At 37.4% G+C, this 16,149-nt stretch overlaps 1 protein-coding gene across 8 annotated transcripts in view; it reads left to right on the forward strand.

Annotated features, from left to right (window-relative positions):
* Positions 1-16,149, forward strand: part of NRXN1 (neurexin 1) — a 672,843-nt gene that overhangs the window by 266,885 nt on the left and 389,809 nt on the right. For all 8 annotated transcript variants that reach the window (XM_059840820.1, XM_059840821.1, XM_059840822.1 and 5 more), the window contains 2 exons: positions 908-1,346; positions 10,311-10,694. In XM_059840820.1, coding sequence (XP_059696803.1) covers positions 908-1,346; positions 10,311-10,694 — 823 coding nt within the window. The remainder of the gene's footprint in view (positions 1-907; positions 1,347-10,310; positions 10,695-16,149) is intronic.

Genomic DNA, 16,149 nt, shown 5'->3' on the forward strand with positions numbered 1-16,149 from the left:
AGGTTTTGTATTCAGCCCTTCAGTGGTATTTTAGCTTGGGTGTATAATTTATTGCACAATTAAAAGTATTGACAAAACACTTGTGTAGGCCTTTGGTACTGGGGAGCTCATTTCAGCAGCTCTTGTGTTATGGAAAACTCAGAGCAGCAATTTGAGACAACACTAATAAGCGTTAGAACCCTGGGAAGTGGTTGCATCATGACAGGCTTCTTGGACCAAGGTAAAATGTGATTTGAAACAAGAATATTTGCTGCAGACATCAATTGGATTTAAAACTAATACTGTATTTCATTTTTATCAGAAAAGTCTTCAGTCAGGGAAAATATGTAGGTTGGGGGTTTTTTCATCAAATTGAACAGGCTCAAAGGTTTTCCTGGTTTTGATCTGTTCTGATATTGGTTTGCCTATCTTATATAGCCTCATGAATTCCATGAATGTTACTATTCCTCAGCCCCAAGGACAAACTGAAAAGATGTTAAATTATGAAGTGTCTGACCTTGGTATATTTTCTGTACATGAAGAGAAGAGTTAAGACAGTGACAAAGGGTTTAGTGGAAGATGAAATCTAGCACTTCTTTATAATAGCAGAATGGCTGTGCAGAAAAGGCTTTTAAGTAATCAAGGCCACACAAGCTAATTTGCAACTCATAGTATAAATTATGTGTAGATTCTTTCAGATTGTTGGAATTAACTCCAGGGATATTTTTAGAGCAACTTTGTTTGGTTTAATGAAAACAATTATTAAATCATTAGTCAATGAAAATAGCTATTTCATCTTGTTTGTATGTAAATTATCATATTCATATATCATCACCATTATCCTCTAAATAATGTGCCTATTCAAGATTGTGCCTGTTTGGTTAAAATGCTCAGGTTTCTCTGAGTAACTTCTCTGCTTTGCTTGCAGGTCGTATATAAAAATAACGATGTCAGGTTGGAGCTGTCTCGACTTGCCAAGCAAGGGGATCCTAAAATGAAGATTCATGGGGTTGTAGCATTTAAATGTGAGAATGTTGCAACCTTAGATCCAATCACATTTGAAACACCAGAGTCTTTCATCTCTCTGCCAAAGTGGAATGCCAAGAAAACAGGCTCAATATCATTTGACTTTCGTACAACTGAGCCAAATGGCCTCATTCTTTTCAGTCATGGGAAACCAAGGCACCAAAAAGATGCCAAACATCCACAGATGGTGAAGGTTGATTTTTTTGCCATTGAGATGCTTGATGGACACCTCTACCTACTGTTAGACATGGGATCAGGTACTATAAAAATAAAAGCCTTGCAAAAGAAGGTGAATGATGGTGAATGGTACCATGTGGATTTTCAGCGGGATGGGCGGTCAGGTAAGTTCCTTTTGTTTGCATTCAGAATAGATTTTTCTGCTGTATGCTGGGTACATATTGATGTTGCCACAATTAGAGTTTGGCATCATCTGAAAAATAAGGAAATTATAAGAAGTCATTACTTTCAGGTGCCAGAATACAATAATTTGCTGAGTAAAATATCTTATATTTACATTATTGGATAATCAAGTACCTAATCTTGCAAGTAAGTGTGTTTTGTGCTTGAAAAACTAACAGTAATCTCCCTCTGTGCTTGCTTACATCAAATAGCTGAAGTGGCAAGTTTGAAGAATGAAAATAAAGCAAAAAAGGAATTACTGACAATAATCTCCAGCACAGGGAATAGCTGCCCTACAGAAACACAGATCTTCCAATCATGTCAGCAGATCTCAGTGTACTTAGATGATATGCTAATAAATGGCTAACAACACATGTCAGCAGAAATGGAAATAATTGACTTGCCTCCTTCTATCAGTGTGGTTCATATTCTGGAGTAGTTTACTCAAAAAGAGATCTCACTGAGAAGTGGTAAAAATAAAGAATTCATGAAGTCTTCCTCATGCTACTGAAATGTAATATGGCTTAAAGTGCATTTATCCAGTGAAATCATCAATGTGTATCAGCTTTTCTCACCTGGAGTATATATCTTGTCTTAAGCAAATAATCAATATACATCAATTTAAGCTCTCTTCTACAGTGACTTTCCTGTACCTCATGCCAGGATTTGGGGAGGAAGAGGGCAGGGAATGTACTGAGTCTGTAATTCAGTCCTGAAGATTTTTTTATTAATATCAGTATTCAACCTGAAGTTTATGTAGGCTCTAAAATTGGGTGTTGAAAAATTTACCTATACTTCTTTTGGATTTTGTGGGATTTCCCCCTTTTTTTTCCTTCTGGTGACTACCCTTCATTAGCTTGCATTTATAATTTCTTTATGAAACTTAACCCCCCAAAAAGTTATGATTTTATGATTTAACTTCTTACTACACACAAAACATATTTCAGATAATGCAAATCTTAGGTGCAGGTTTAAATTGAAGATTTCAGTTAAATCCATGCTGAAATCCACCTGCACTATGATTATGAAAAATATTATATGATTCCTGGGAAGTGCAGCTTCAAATTGTAATGGCACCAACCTTGATTTTCTTATTATGTCAGTTGCTCATTTAAATTTCTCAAGGTTAAATAAACCTACCAAACAAGAACAAACAAAAACAAACAAAAATAGCTTAACTGAATAACAAAACAAAACTTCTCAAAATCCTCAACTGGAATTGAACATCCAGCAGTTATATAATTTATACTACAGTTTTCATTTCAGACTTCCTTCTTAAGTGCTGTTTCAGTGATTCATATGAGGCAGTAAATCCTGTAATAATCATGCCTGTGGGACTGCTGAAAGCAAAGTTTATTCTTACATCCAAAGCCAACAGATCTATAAAGGAATGAAATAAATGCATAGCAATTGTTTACATTTTAAGGTAAATTCTGCCCTTTCATTGCTTTACAAAACATGTGACTCACAGGTGCCATTAAGAGAGTTTAGGGCATACTTTAATTCTTTAAAACTCAGCAAGAATTTAGAGTAATTTCAGGAAGTCAAACCTGCCTGGTGATCAGGATTGCCTATTATTTTTAAATTAGAATTATAAATAATCAAATTAATGCATCTGATGATTTGCCTAGGATCAAGATAGGTGAAATTTATGCAACTCCCCTGTCACTGCTGAAAACTAATCATAATACCTATTAACTCTGAGACAAAGAACTATTACCATGAATACTGAATAAAAATATGTAGGCTTATGGTTTGGCAAATTGAATTTAAACTGCAATTTGAAATAGTATCAAAGTTTTTCTGTTATTCGAATACATACAATAATAGTTCATGGTAGAAGTACCAATAACACTGGCAATGCTTTTGCTTGTCTTAATGATGGTAAGATCTGGTTATTAAAATTATTAGAGAGGCTTCCCTGCCTGAATTTAGGTGACAATGAGACCATGCGCCAAAGTAAAAAATACAGATTTTATGTAACAGTGAATGTGATATAGAGGGAAATAGAAATAGTAAAAAGGTTTGGGGGGGCACACTCAATTCTGACTGGGCCCTGACTTCCCTAACATTATCCCTGTCACTCTGTACAATCTTACTACATTCCACCAAAGCCACCTGTTGTCATTTCCACCTTCTGAAAGCTCCTTTTTTGCTCTGAGTTTGCTCAGCAGCTCCTCATCCATCCATGGAGGCCTGTTGGCATTTTTGCCCCATTGCCTCCGTGTCGGGACACATTGTGCCTGAGCTTGGAGAAAGTGATCCTTGAACACCAGACAGAATCCTTGGGCCCTCTGCCCTCCAGGGCTCTTTCCCATCGGGCTCCACTGAGTAGGGCCTTGAAGAGGCCAAAGGCTGCTCTCCTGAAGTCCAGGGCAGTGAGTCTGCTGTGTGCTGTGTCATCCCCCTCCACCTCGTGGTCACCTTCTGCATTGTTGGTGTGTTTTACCCATAAAGAATAAATTTCACCTTTCTATTTCAGGATGCTTTTTGGTTTCTTTTCTCTAGCCCAGACCAAACATACTAAAAAAATCACATGAATATGATTACTTTTCACTAGCTTTCCTTCAGTGTTTTTATATAACTGAATGGATATGCCTTGTATAGAAAATAATTTGCTTTTCTGAGACATTCTTGTTGCTATTGACAGCATATTTCCCTAGCTATCAAGCATAAAGGAAGAGATTCTTCTGTTAATGAATAAGTAGCTCAAATAAACTGTGATTTTTTTTTTTTAATTAAGTTTGGTGTCTTGCAACCTTTTGCTCCTAGACTTCAAATCCAATGCAGAGTGGTTCTGTCCTACAGAAGAATGTTGTGACATTTGTCAAGGAGCTTTGCTAATTTCCTTGACTTTCATATTAGCTGGATCAGCAAGTACTAGATTTATTTCTCATTTTTGCTCTCTTCCAGACTCTCAGTCACAGTGAACATCCACTCTAAACTACTGACTTTGCCTTGGCTTGTCTGGGACTGTGGTGGAGGGGGGAGGGAGAATGTGAACACATTTTTAAATTGCAATCATCCAGGCCCCATTTGCTAGTAATTCTGTCAATCCATTCAGATTCTGAGAGATACAAGGAAGAGGGAAGTTGTGGTGCCTTTTAATTTCCTTTTGCTGAAAGCTTTGACCTGTTATTCTTGTTTTCACCCTAGAATCCCATTCTGTTTCCTGTAAGACTTACTCTGAGTGCTTTCTTACCTAAAATAGATCATTGGTAGGACAGAGTTTCTGAGACCATATTTAGTTAACATTTAAGGGTTAGGTAAAGAGAAATATTCATAAGATAATCTCCCCTGGTCCATCCTTCTTGCTAGGTGTGCAGCAGTGCTGCCCACTGCTGTGTCCTGAGTTTCCCTCCAGCACTCCTGAACTGTGCATCCTGAATTTCTGGGAAGGACCACAGCTTCACAGCTGCCTCTTATGTGCCCTGTCTTGGCCATGGGCTGCATGTTGCAGTCACAGTCCTCATCATTATATTGTGTTTTAGCACAGAAAGTGTATTTGGAATTAATAGCATGCTCTGATTTTTCAACGTTTCTTAATAAGCAGATGTTTTTCACAGGCACAAAGAGCAGCTAAAACAGACCATGCCAGGTAAGCAGAGAGATCAGAGCAGTTGCAGTAGCTGCACTTAAAATCTTCAAATTTAACTGATCAGGAGTGAGACGAGATTTAGAAATGTGATTTTTGTTTCTTATACACAGTCTTAGGAAAAAGTAAAATGCTGAGATAATGAATATGATTGGAGAGGCTCATTAAGTCATACCTAAGGGAAATGTCTGCCTGTTCTGCTCTTAACAGTACTGCAAACTCTGCAGAAAAAAAGAATTAGGGAAAAACCCACAAACCCAAACGAAATAAAAAACAACTATGAAGCAGCTGTAAAGGTCTTTGCTCACAGTGTTTCTTGTAACACAGTAGGAATAGGTTTAATAACTGTTTTCTGAGACTTAAGTATTCTTTATGTTTTTTTAAAGATGTTTGCCAGCCATATGCAAGGATTTTTTTTTTTTTTTTTTTTGCTAAACCACCATTCCTCCTTTGGAAAGCACCATTACATAGTGAATTCAGGGAGGAAACTTACTCTTCTTCTCAACCTCCAGTCGTGCAGGGCAGTATAAAGCACAATGTATCAGCATCTATTCATAGGTAGGTAGCATTTAAAGGCTGAGTCACGGAAATTTTGAACTAAAGTTAGTTTCAGCTTGAGCACCAGAGATGATTTCTGGAGTATGTAATTAGAGCTTAACTATAATCAACATCTCACTGTAAGTAGTGTTTTGTGATGTCTGTTACATGAAGTGTTGTTGCAGGTTCCTTTTTTTTCCTCACATGTACTCTTCTACATATTACTTCCCACATCTTTCTAACCTTTCAACAGCAGCCAGATTTACATGTTCCTATTTCAACAGATGTTAATAGTTTCCATACTTGGGAGGATGGGTTTATACTGCATTTTAAGGAATATTCTTTCAATGATCTGCAGCTTTCTTGGCTGATCTGTGTCTTTCTCAGAGTCCAAGAAAAAACTTAACCAAAACTCAGCCAAGTGGCACAATAGGCTTCTCTGTAATCCCTAATATATTTCCCTTTTTGCTCCCATGTGTGTTATTGTTGACTCATTGTTGACTCGTCCTTTGACAGACTTCTTACTAATCACCCTTTAAGTCAATAATTCTTGCTGAAAACCATAGTTTCATTAGTTTTTCTCAAAGTGTTTTTCCAAAACAGCAAGAAGTTTCTGAATGTTAAATTGCACTGTGTTCTCAGGTGAAATGCTGCAGAATCCAAGCAGCTATAAGTCATTACAAGACACTTAAATTTATGTCCAGTTTCTGGAGATAGGAAATGCTACTTGTTTTTAGACTCTGAAGCTAGATCATTAATTCCCTGACTAAATAAGTCAGGAAATTCCCTTCTTGTCTTTGTCATTCCTTTTTACTACTTTCAGGCAGGACAAACCACGTGCTGTCAGCATTCTTCCATTGCTTTCTTATTCTGATAGAAATACAAAAATTATTTCCTACTTTGAGTCTTAAAAAACTTTGAATGGAAGCTGCTCGTTTCCTGGAAGGCATTATGGCTCTTTTCAAAGTGGTATCACTACTTATCTGGTTCTGAGTGCTGTTATGAAAAAAAAGGAAGTTTAAGGATGGTTCTTACTCCAGAGATGTTACAATTTAAAGTTATCATTTTCTCTCTCTCTCTTGAGCATCCAGTGCTCTTCTGAATCTGCTGCTTCCTCATACAATCTGTTGTCTCTAGGGTATTTTGTTAAACAAGATATGTCCCATTCTTTCTTCCTGTAAAATCTGACAATTCTGTCTTGAGAAAGACATTTTAGTATCTCTATGAGGAAATTTATTAACCCTTCTTGTGCTGGCCATGTAAGACATTTGCATGCTCCTTTAGCTTCCCTTTCTTCCTCTATGGAAAGTGATGTCCCTTCACATTCATAGGCAGAAACAACTGAATGGATTGGAGCACTGTGTTTATTCATCAAAACAATTCATTTTCATCTGCCTAAAATTCCCAGAGAAAATATAATTGAAGTCTATGAAAGGAGGTGTGAATTACAGTCCCCAATTTCTGTGGCAGCCTCTTCCATTGTTATGAGGTCCAGCTTGAGACATTTTCAGCAGAAGTCAGAAAGTTTCCTTCAAGAAAGACAACCGGCTTTAATAAAACAACAAAAAACCCCAAAAAAATCAACAAAAAACACCCACAATAAAACAAGGAAAAACCAACACCAACAAACCACAGGAAAACAAAAAAAACCAACCCCCTGCAATAAACTAGCAAAACTAGAAAAAAAAATCACCCCCACCTCAGTCAAAACCTCACCAAGATGAGGCAGCATGTGCTGCCACCTCTATCTCAGCTCTGGGCGCACTGTGAATCCAAAGGTGCTGATGGAACCTTTGTTTATTTTCTGTAGGCCAACATTTTATGAACTTGAGTTCTGCATTTTGTCATAGGATGCTTAAAAGACTCTGTAATTTTTGCTGTATTTTGGAATATTTTTATGTTCCCATATTTTACTTGGATTTTCCTTTTTTTTCTTCTGTGTTTACAAAGCAATTAGTGAGGAAAGTTTGTGTTGCCTGTCAGAGATACATAAAAGGTAATTTGAATATCATCAGCACTGATGGCTGTGTGCTTGCCTGTCATGTTTTTCTACCCACAGTCATTAAATGCCATGATTGCAAGGTTTCAGATAAAGTTTCAGAGGACTTCCACAGAGTATTTTATGGGGTTTCATGTCTTTTACCTGGGAAGGTAAAAAGTTCATTTCTTTAAGAAGCTGTTGACATCTATTCAAAATAATACTTAAGCTCTCGTCAGAGTAATCCTTTATGACACAGAGAAGAAAAATTTCCTGCTTCAATCTATCACTCTACTATAATTCACAGTCACCAGTTTCCCTTATCATTCACCTTCCTAAGCCTTCTGTGACTGCAAAGCTTCCACTTGGAACACAGAGTGGCAGCTACACTTGCAGAGATTTATCTTTTTCTGTGAGCTGAAGGTAATCAAGACATAGTAGATTTTTATTTTTTAATAGAAAAGGAGTTTTTTGGGGTTCTTTGTTAATGTGTTGAAAATATGGCTGGTTTTGTCCAGCAGAAAGCAGCCCTGTTCACATGTTGGAGCTTGCTGTTGGAGGCTGCAGCTGAGTTAACGTGTGTGGGTGCACAAGTGGGTGCTGCCTGAACATGGGTTTAGAGTGTTTGCTCCTAAATTAGCCTGTACATCAACAGATGGCAGCAAGCAACAATAGCATTAAAAAACACTGTGAGGACAAGTACAATTTATATTTACAGTCTCTCTAATGTTTTTAGAGACAAAAAGATCTGTTGGCTGTTAGCCATCCTTCCTGATAGCCTAGGATGCTCTCTGAAAAGTCTCTCTTGGTTTCACAGGTCACTCACAGGTATCCTTGTTTGACTCTGGTGATTAATCAAATCTCAAAATGTTTATGCTCGCATGCCAAAGGTCAAACCTATAGCAAGCATTCCATAGGAGTGCCAAGTTCTGCTTCTAGAAGCTGAGAAGCAACAACAAATTTTTAGAGTTAGCAAAGCCTAAACTCTTATTTGTTTTAAACAGATGGAAGTTTGGAAGAAAAAGTATCTTGTTTCAGCATGTATATTTCTTACATACTTCTTGGAAGTTCACTTTTATATCTATGGGATTATTCAACTGATACGGAAATAATTTCTTAGAATACATAAAATGGAAAACTGACCACATCCTCACTCTTTAAACATGCTTATAAAGATGCAAAAATGCTATGCAAGCCTTTGTTTTATCTTGCTATTCTCTTCTGATAGTTGGGAGACTGTGGAACCCAGCCCTTCTAAAATCCATGTCTCAAGTCTCACATGGGAGTTGGACCTCCTGAGACCTTTACCCCAAGCGGCTTTTACTAACAATCCAAATTCTTTAGATATTAATTCTGTCAATGTTGTTGAAGTTAACCTACTGAACCAACAAAAGAACAGTAAAAATTAGAACTTCCCCTGAAGTCTATTACTAAAAGAAAAGACTAAATTTCAGGCTCTACCCAAGTAAGAGAATGATCTTTTTCTGACCTGCCTTTGTTTGCTTAAAACTCACATTTTAGTATGTATGCTGTGTAAAGTGTGAATTTCTTCTTATGCACAACTCCTACCACAGTGGAAGAATTTTTGGTAATCAGTGTTATCTTCTGGAATGTGTTTCAGGCTAACAGTGGAGATGGTGAATCATGTTCACTTTGTATATATATGTGTGCTAAATTCATCATGGTGAATGCAATTCTTCAGTGTCTTGTCACCGCTAAAACACTTCCAATGTTACGCCCAGCAGATAAGTGTTGCATGATATGGTCTGGTCATTGGAAGAGTTTTGTGACCTATATAATATTTTGATTTATATTTTGTTTGCTTTTGTACCCACGTAGAGTGATAAGGAATCACTTCTGTGAAGATCTATGTGAAGAATTTTTTTGCCAAGTGATTTTACTTAGAAATAAAACTAAAATTGGTTGGCATAAGTATGCTCTGTGACTGTATGTACTAAATTTATTTTTCTTCTTATTCAAATTGTAGGTGTTGCATACCTCATTATTTTAAACAAAGTACCACCAAAAAAAGGTTCTCTGCTGATGATTAAATTTTCTCTGTTCAGACATTTCATAAAAAGAACTCTATTTTAGGTTCAATTTTGTTTATTAAATTTTTAGACTAAAATGGAAAAGATATTTCTGGTTTCCTGAAGGTCTGTATACATCTTCTCTCCCTCTCATTGTAACATGCATGCATTTGGAGATAAGTGTCAGAGGCATTGATTTTTCCCTCCAGGACCACATCACTTCCTTCTTAATGACTGCCTGCCTGGCAGCTGATGGGAGCATTTTCCTTCTACATTTAAAGAAAAAAAGGTCTTATCCAAAGCCCACTGGATGTGGTGAAAGTCTATTAAAGTACGGTGTCTTTGGGCCCATACCAAAGACTCAGGTTTGCCTCCCAGATTTCAGGGTTTGCAACCCTGGCCTTAAGGCTTTGAAATACATACGAGGGAGTGAAGATATTTTTGTTGTTGTTGTTGCACAAAGAGGATGTTTCTGAAAATAACTATGAGCTGCATTTCTCCTGTATTTAGCATAAGGGGATTTTTGACTGGGATTTTTCATATTGTGCCCATGCAGTGTTATGCATAAAGGATTTTTAGATCATTAACTTCCTGACTACATTGCAATTGAAATACTGATGTGTATCTATGATTCTATAGCTGTACAAGTAAAATACCTCTGCTTCACTTACAGCTGTTTGCCAGGAGCTAACGAGACATGATTGAGTAAAAAAAGAAGCACCAAAATCAAATATCTTGAAAATAACCCATTTAATTTTCTTTCCAGGGACAATATCTGTGAACACCTTACGTACTCCATACACTGCACCAGGGGAAAGTGAAATCCTTGACTTAGATGATGACTTGTATCTTGGAGGCTTACCAGAAAATAAAGCAGGCCTGGTCTTCCCAACAGAAGTGTGGACAGCACTCCTCAATTATGGATACGTTGGCTGCATTCGAGATTTATTTATTGATGGTCAAAGCAAAGATATTCGACAGATGGCTGAAATTCAAAGCACAGCTGGAGTGAAGCCCTCATGCTCAAGAGAAACTGCAAAGCCTTGCCTTAGCAACCCCTGTAAAAACAATGGTGTGTGCAGGGATGGGTGGAACAGATATGTGTGTGATTGCTCTGGCACGGGGTACCTTGGCAGATCGTGTGAAAGAGGTAGGTTCTGTGAGATGCCTGCACTTCTACTTTTACATATTAAAAAAAGCACAGCCATAAATAAATAAAATCCTGTACAATGATTAAAATTGGTAAGCTATCATTAACTGTCCTGAGGCAAAGAAACAATCCTTGACTTCTCTCAATGTGAGGTGGAGCCCTGCTCTACACCCAAAGCAGTAATTGTGGAGGAAAGATCTTAGGGGAGACTCTAAGGTGCATGGAGAAGAATTAGGTGACTATGACAGAGTCAGTACTGCTGAATAGCTCCCAGAAAATGCCTCCTTTTGTGTCTCATCATATGCTGCTGAGCTCTGAAAAGCTTTTTGAAAGCAATTTTAAATATTATTTCAATGCTATGATGCCTTGGAGTGTCTATCTAGAACAGAGGCTAGAGCTAAGAGAATAAAGTAAGTAAGTGTTAAAGGCTTTCAATAGATACACCTTGGGCAGGGTAAAGGCCCCCCAGAGGCTACACCCAAGATGGACAATGGTCACAACTTTTTCAGACAGATATAAATTTTGTCCATTTGCACCTCAGGGGTTAATCCTCCAATTGCAGCTTCAGGTAATGAAGTCACATCCCCCAGTTTGCATCCCCCCCCTTCACTTTTGTTTGTACTTACCAGGGCCTGAGGCTGGAGGGTGTCCTCGGGTTCCAAGCCCAGAGGAATTGTTTTGTCTGGCCAAAGTGTGAAGAGTAGTTAGCACTTCATATAAAGTTTGGAGTTATACACTAATGCAGCACAGCATTTGAAAAATGCAAAGGCTAAAACCTTAAGGCATCAGCTCAATTGTCACATTCCAGTTCCAAACTGAGGTCTTATTTTCTGCCTATTTATGTCATTATTAGTATATAATTAAATTTGCGTTTGAATTCCACCTAAATCCATGGCCAAAACTTCACTCATGAGCCAAAGCAGAAGAGACAGTTGAAATTAATATTTTTTACTTATCTCTTTTTGAAAAGATTCAAGTATCCAAGGAAACTGTCTGAAGTTACCTAAAATCTGGGCATTCCTCTTACCTAGAAAAGATAACAGGGAAATTGACAAACTCCATTTATTTAATTGAAAAGGTGGATGGTGTCAAGGAAGGCAGATGTTGAGGTTAGTTAATAGACAGAAAACCCTGTAATTTATTTAAAATTGCATTGTGCTAATGAAAAATTTTCATGTAAGGAGGTAAACAATAAAAATAAATGTATTTGATATTTTAGGGTTTTATTTTTATTCTTATTGGAATAGAAAGTGTTTCAATGCCAGGAGTTGTATTTTTTCATCTCACAGCTGACACAATATTTTCTTCAGATTTGTCTTCCATCTGAAATCTAACCCTTAAGTTTATTGACTGAAAACGTAAGTTCTTTTCATCTAGTTTGATCAATTTTTTGAGTTTTTCAGATGAAACAAAAATGTTTGATCGCAAAGTGAGAAATAAAACCCCCAATGAATGTTTTAGTTGTACGCCAGTAGAGATGAGCACTTAGGTAGTAGAGATACCTCCATATTATCATCATTTGCAAGTGGATTCACAGACTCTTCAGTGGGGTTTCTCTGGCTTCTGTTCTGGCTGTGGATGCCTTTGGCTCATGGCCAGCTGTGCTGAGCTCTCCAGGCTGCTGTTCCCGGCCGAGGGATGAGGGAGCTGCGGATGCATCCCCTCAGCCCTCGGTTAAACATGGCTGGTGTACCACCCTGTGGCCAAACTCTCCCATTACACAGGGGCTCCAGCCAAAACAGGGTTTGCTTTTTATTTCCACGGAAAAGCCAGGAAACATGTGCCTTGGGGACATAAACACACGCAGATCTGCAAAGGACTGAAAGCAGGCATCATCGCAGCGACTTCCCATGCTTGTGTTGGACAGGTGGTGATGCCTTCTAAAGAAACCTTGGCCTTTTATTTCCCATGCCTTATTTTCAAGCATTGTCCAGCTTAAGGCTTTATTTTCCCAGCACATTCCCCTGGTGGGAATGGTGGTACTGGAGTGGTGGTGTTGGCTCCTTCACAAGAAACATTTGGTTCTTGTCCCACAGAAATATGTGTGGCACTTGAGCACTGTGAGATTCCTGCTCTTGGGCTTCCTTCTCCAGAGGGAGCTGCACTGAAAGGAGATGTCTTCTCAGTAATATTCATATCCCAAGTGGTCATGCTTTAATAAGATTGTAGCTTTTGGGATTCTGAAAGCGTTGGGTTGGCATCCTACCACACAAAGTTGTTATAACTGCTCCTCGTGCATGGGAACTGAGAAACTTTTGTATTTGGTGATATAAGCAGCACATTTACAATTGTTCTAGCTAATTTAAATAAAAGGGGAGTGCACTCATTTCAGCAAACAATACAGATCACAAAGTAAAGAAAGCTTTAGAATAAAATACTGGAGATTAAACAATTAGAATATTTAACATTAAATAATTAAGGTGTCTTAAGTAAAAAAAAAAAAAAAAGTGTGGCATTACTTTTTATTGCCATTTAATTTTATTTTTCATAGTCACCTGAAAAAGGAGTGCTAACATCCATACATGGATGTTTAGAGTACAATACAGAACCTTAAATAATCTCAGCTCATTAGTGTACAAAACCCCTGGAACACCAATGTGAGCTATTTTAATTTGTGTGTACTTAAAATTATATGCACATATACACACATATAGATTTATATCCACATCTATTTTATCTTGTTGCAATTCTTGAATTTCAGTGAGGTTAAACATCAGAATAATCTGTAGATTGGCTTTCGTAGATTGTGAAAACTCTAGCAGCTGGATAGACAGATGTCACAGCAATGTAATTTGGTGCCCTCTTTTACTTTGTGGATCACTGAGTGACTGCCTCTTGGCAAAGCCTTCTACAGGTGTATTCTTTTGACTGGATAGCCAGGAAAAATAGTAAAATTATCACACAGGGATAAGAAAAAGTAAGCACACAGACAAAGGCTTATGAAGGTGACATTTCTGAAGAGAAAATCTGTTTAAAGTAGCGTGTGTGTAGATGTCCATATTGTGCATGCACAGACCCCTTCATACACATACAGACATTAAAGAAATGTAGCTTTCATTCCTTGTGTTATAACTGGGGGCTTTAAAATTTTAAAGAATTAAGAATAATAGAGGTGTTATGAGGATAGATGATGTGAGGAATCAGGTGTTCTAAATATTATACTAATTCCATCACTGTCTTAAATTAACTGATTGGTCCTGAGTGTTAAAGTTGTAACAAACTTACAGTGTGGTTTAGGACCTCAGTCCTGAAATAATACCAGTGTATTATTCCTCCCAGGAACTGGGAGGAATAATTCCAGCTTCTATTCACACGTTATCCAGTAAATAATCGCATACAGAGAATTGTTTCTATCAAATTGATGGAAATGTTCCCTAAAAATCTCCAAGGCTGCAGCTTTGTGCCCAGGGGGACTGAAGAAGATGCCATGTAGAAAACACACAACACCTGGGAAGAGAACAAAAAGTTCAAATTTGACTCAGTAGCAGCCCATATATTTGAATAATCACACAATTTTTAGGAGTAAAATCATATAAGGAGCATTTTTAGGGCACAGCATTGTTGTTCTACTTGCAGTGGTAAATAAAAGAGGATCAGAGAGCAAACCTGAATACTGATTATTGGTGATCCAGATTACTCATCCATATCCTGGCATGACTCTGGACTGTATAGTCTGTCATTTCTGGGCAAAGTTTGTGTGGGATCTTTGTGACAGTAGACACAGAGGGTGATTTCATGCTTTAAAAATGGCTCTGTGGGATGCAATACAGTCCTGAAATTATTGCAGACACACTAAAACTGGAAAGGCAGGAAAAAAATTAATAATTCTTTCTTTGGGACTTCACAGGCACCACAAGGGGTCCAGAGGAAACAAGATCCTGTTTTATTTATCAAATTATGTGCAATAAGCATTTTACTGGTACTCACCAAAACTCATGCTTTTCAAACAACTCCAACTTGACTCCAAAACTTATGAGAAAGAGCCCAGAAATCCAAATGCCTAGTCTATACCTCTTTCAGTTTAATTTAAATAAGCTGAGTTGAAGAATGGCATCTATTCAGGAAATTCTACTTTACTCTAAAAATATCCAGTTCAGCATTTCTGAGGGTAGGAGCAGATGCAGGAAAGTTTCCAGAAGAGTTGGTGCCTGTCTCTTGAGCAATTTAGGTAATTCCAGCTCAAGTGGAAATTAAGGTCCTGAATCTCCTCTCATGTCAGTACTGATCTGTGCATCCTTGGCTTTAGACACAGAGATAATTGAGGTGTGTGTGTGTAGAAAAGAAGACTATCTAGCCATGAAGATTTTAATAAGAAATAAGTTGAAGAAAAAAAAATTGAGGAGGGAACTGAACCCTTCAGTAGGGGATGTTTTGGAGTTTGGTTTATTTCTGTGTTTTGGTTAGCTGGTTTTTACCACAGGAGCAGGAAAAGTTTGTATTGTCAGGTTTATAAAGCTGTCAAAGAATGAATGTATAAAACATTTTTATATAAATCTCTGTACTATATAATGCCATATATTTCTTAACTCTACTGCATGCACTTGCCTGCTGCCACCAAACAAAAAAAATTGTCAGCAATTATTTTATAAGGATTTTCTTCTGTTTTTTCTTTTCAGCATTATGATTCCAACAGTGAAGTGGTTGTAAAGCCATTACTCTTTTCCTTCTTTCTTTAAATGAATATCACATCCTGAGCTAAACTTTTAGTCTATTACCTTTTGATCTAATAATTAAGAGAAAGCTGAAGAAGAGAAAAAAGACATTCTGCCAACACTTATGTGAGAATATTTAGCAGTGTAGATTTCATGTAAAGATGAGACATCTTCTTGGAATTAGTTGGTCCAAAGAAAAGAAAAAAGAAGAGGCAAAAATTAAAATTAATACCTAGTTTTTTGCTGAATTGTTCCTTCAAGGTTTCTGTAACTGGTACCTCTTGTCATTCAGGTCACCTCCTTACTGACCAGGCCTTGTAAATTAGCAATGCATTCCTGCCAGTTTTGTGCTTGTTTGTTATTTGGGGTTTTTGGGGGTTGGTTTTGTGTTTGTTTTTGATTTCTTTGTTGTTTTCTATTTGCCTTTGCATTTTTGGTTTGTTTTGTTTCTGGCTTTGGTTTTGCTTGGGTTTTTTTTTTGTGTTGTTGTTTTTTTTTTTTTGTGGGTTTTTTGTGGGTTTTTTTTGGGGGGGTAGTTAGGAGAGGGTTTTGTTGGGTTTTTTGGTTTGTTTTTTTCCCATTTTCCCTTCCCCAATATTCTTTCATATTTAGAAAGCCTGTGCCTTGGAAAGGGCATATTGACATATTAAAAGGAGCCAGTTGACATGAGTGGGCTTCCTCATTGCCCAGAGCTTTTAAGTTATTTGATCTTCTGTTCAGCATCTTTGGTCTGTTCTTGGAACATCTGTTCCCAAAATGCTGGCACAGTAGGGCTTAGGAGGATTAAGTATCTAATCACACTT

This window comes from Haemorhous mexicanus, chromosome 3 (assembly GCF_027477595.1).
Source record: "Haemorhous mexicanus isolate bHaeMex1 chromosome 3, bHaeMex1.pri, whole genome shotgun sequence".
In the NCBI taxonomy this organism is placed as follows: domain Eukaryota; kingdom Metazoa; phylum Chordata; class Aves; order Passeriformes; family Fringillidae; genus Haemorhous; species Haemorhous mexicanus.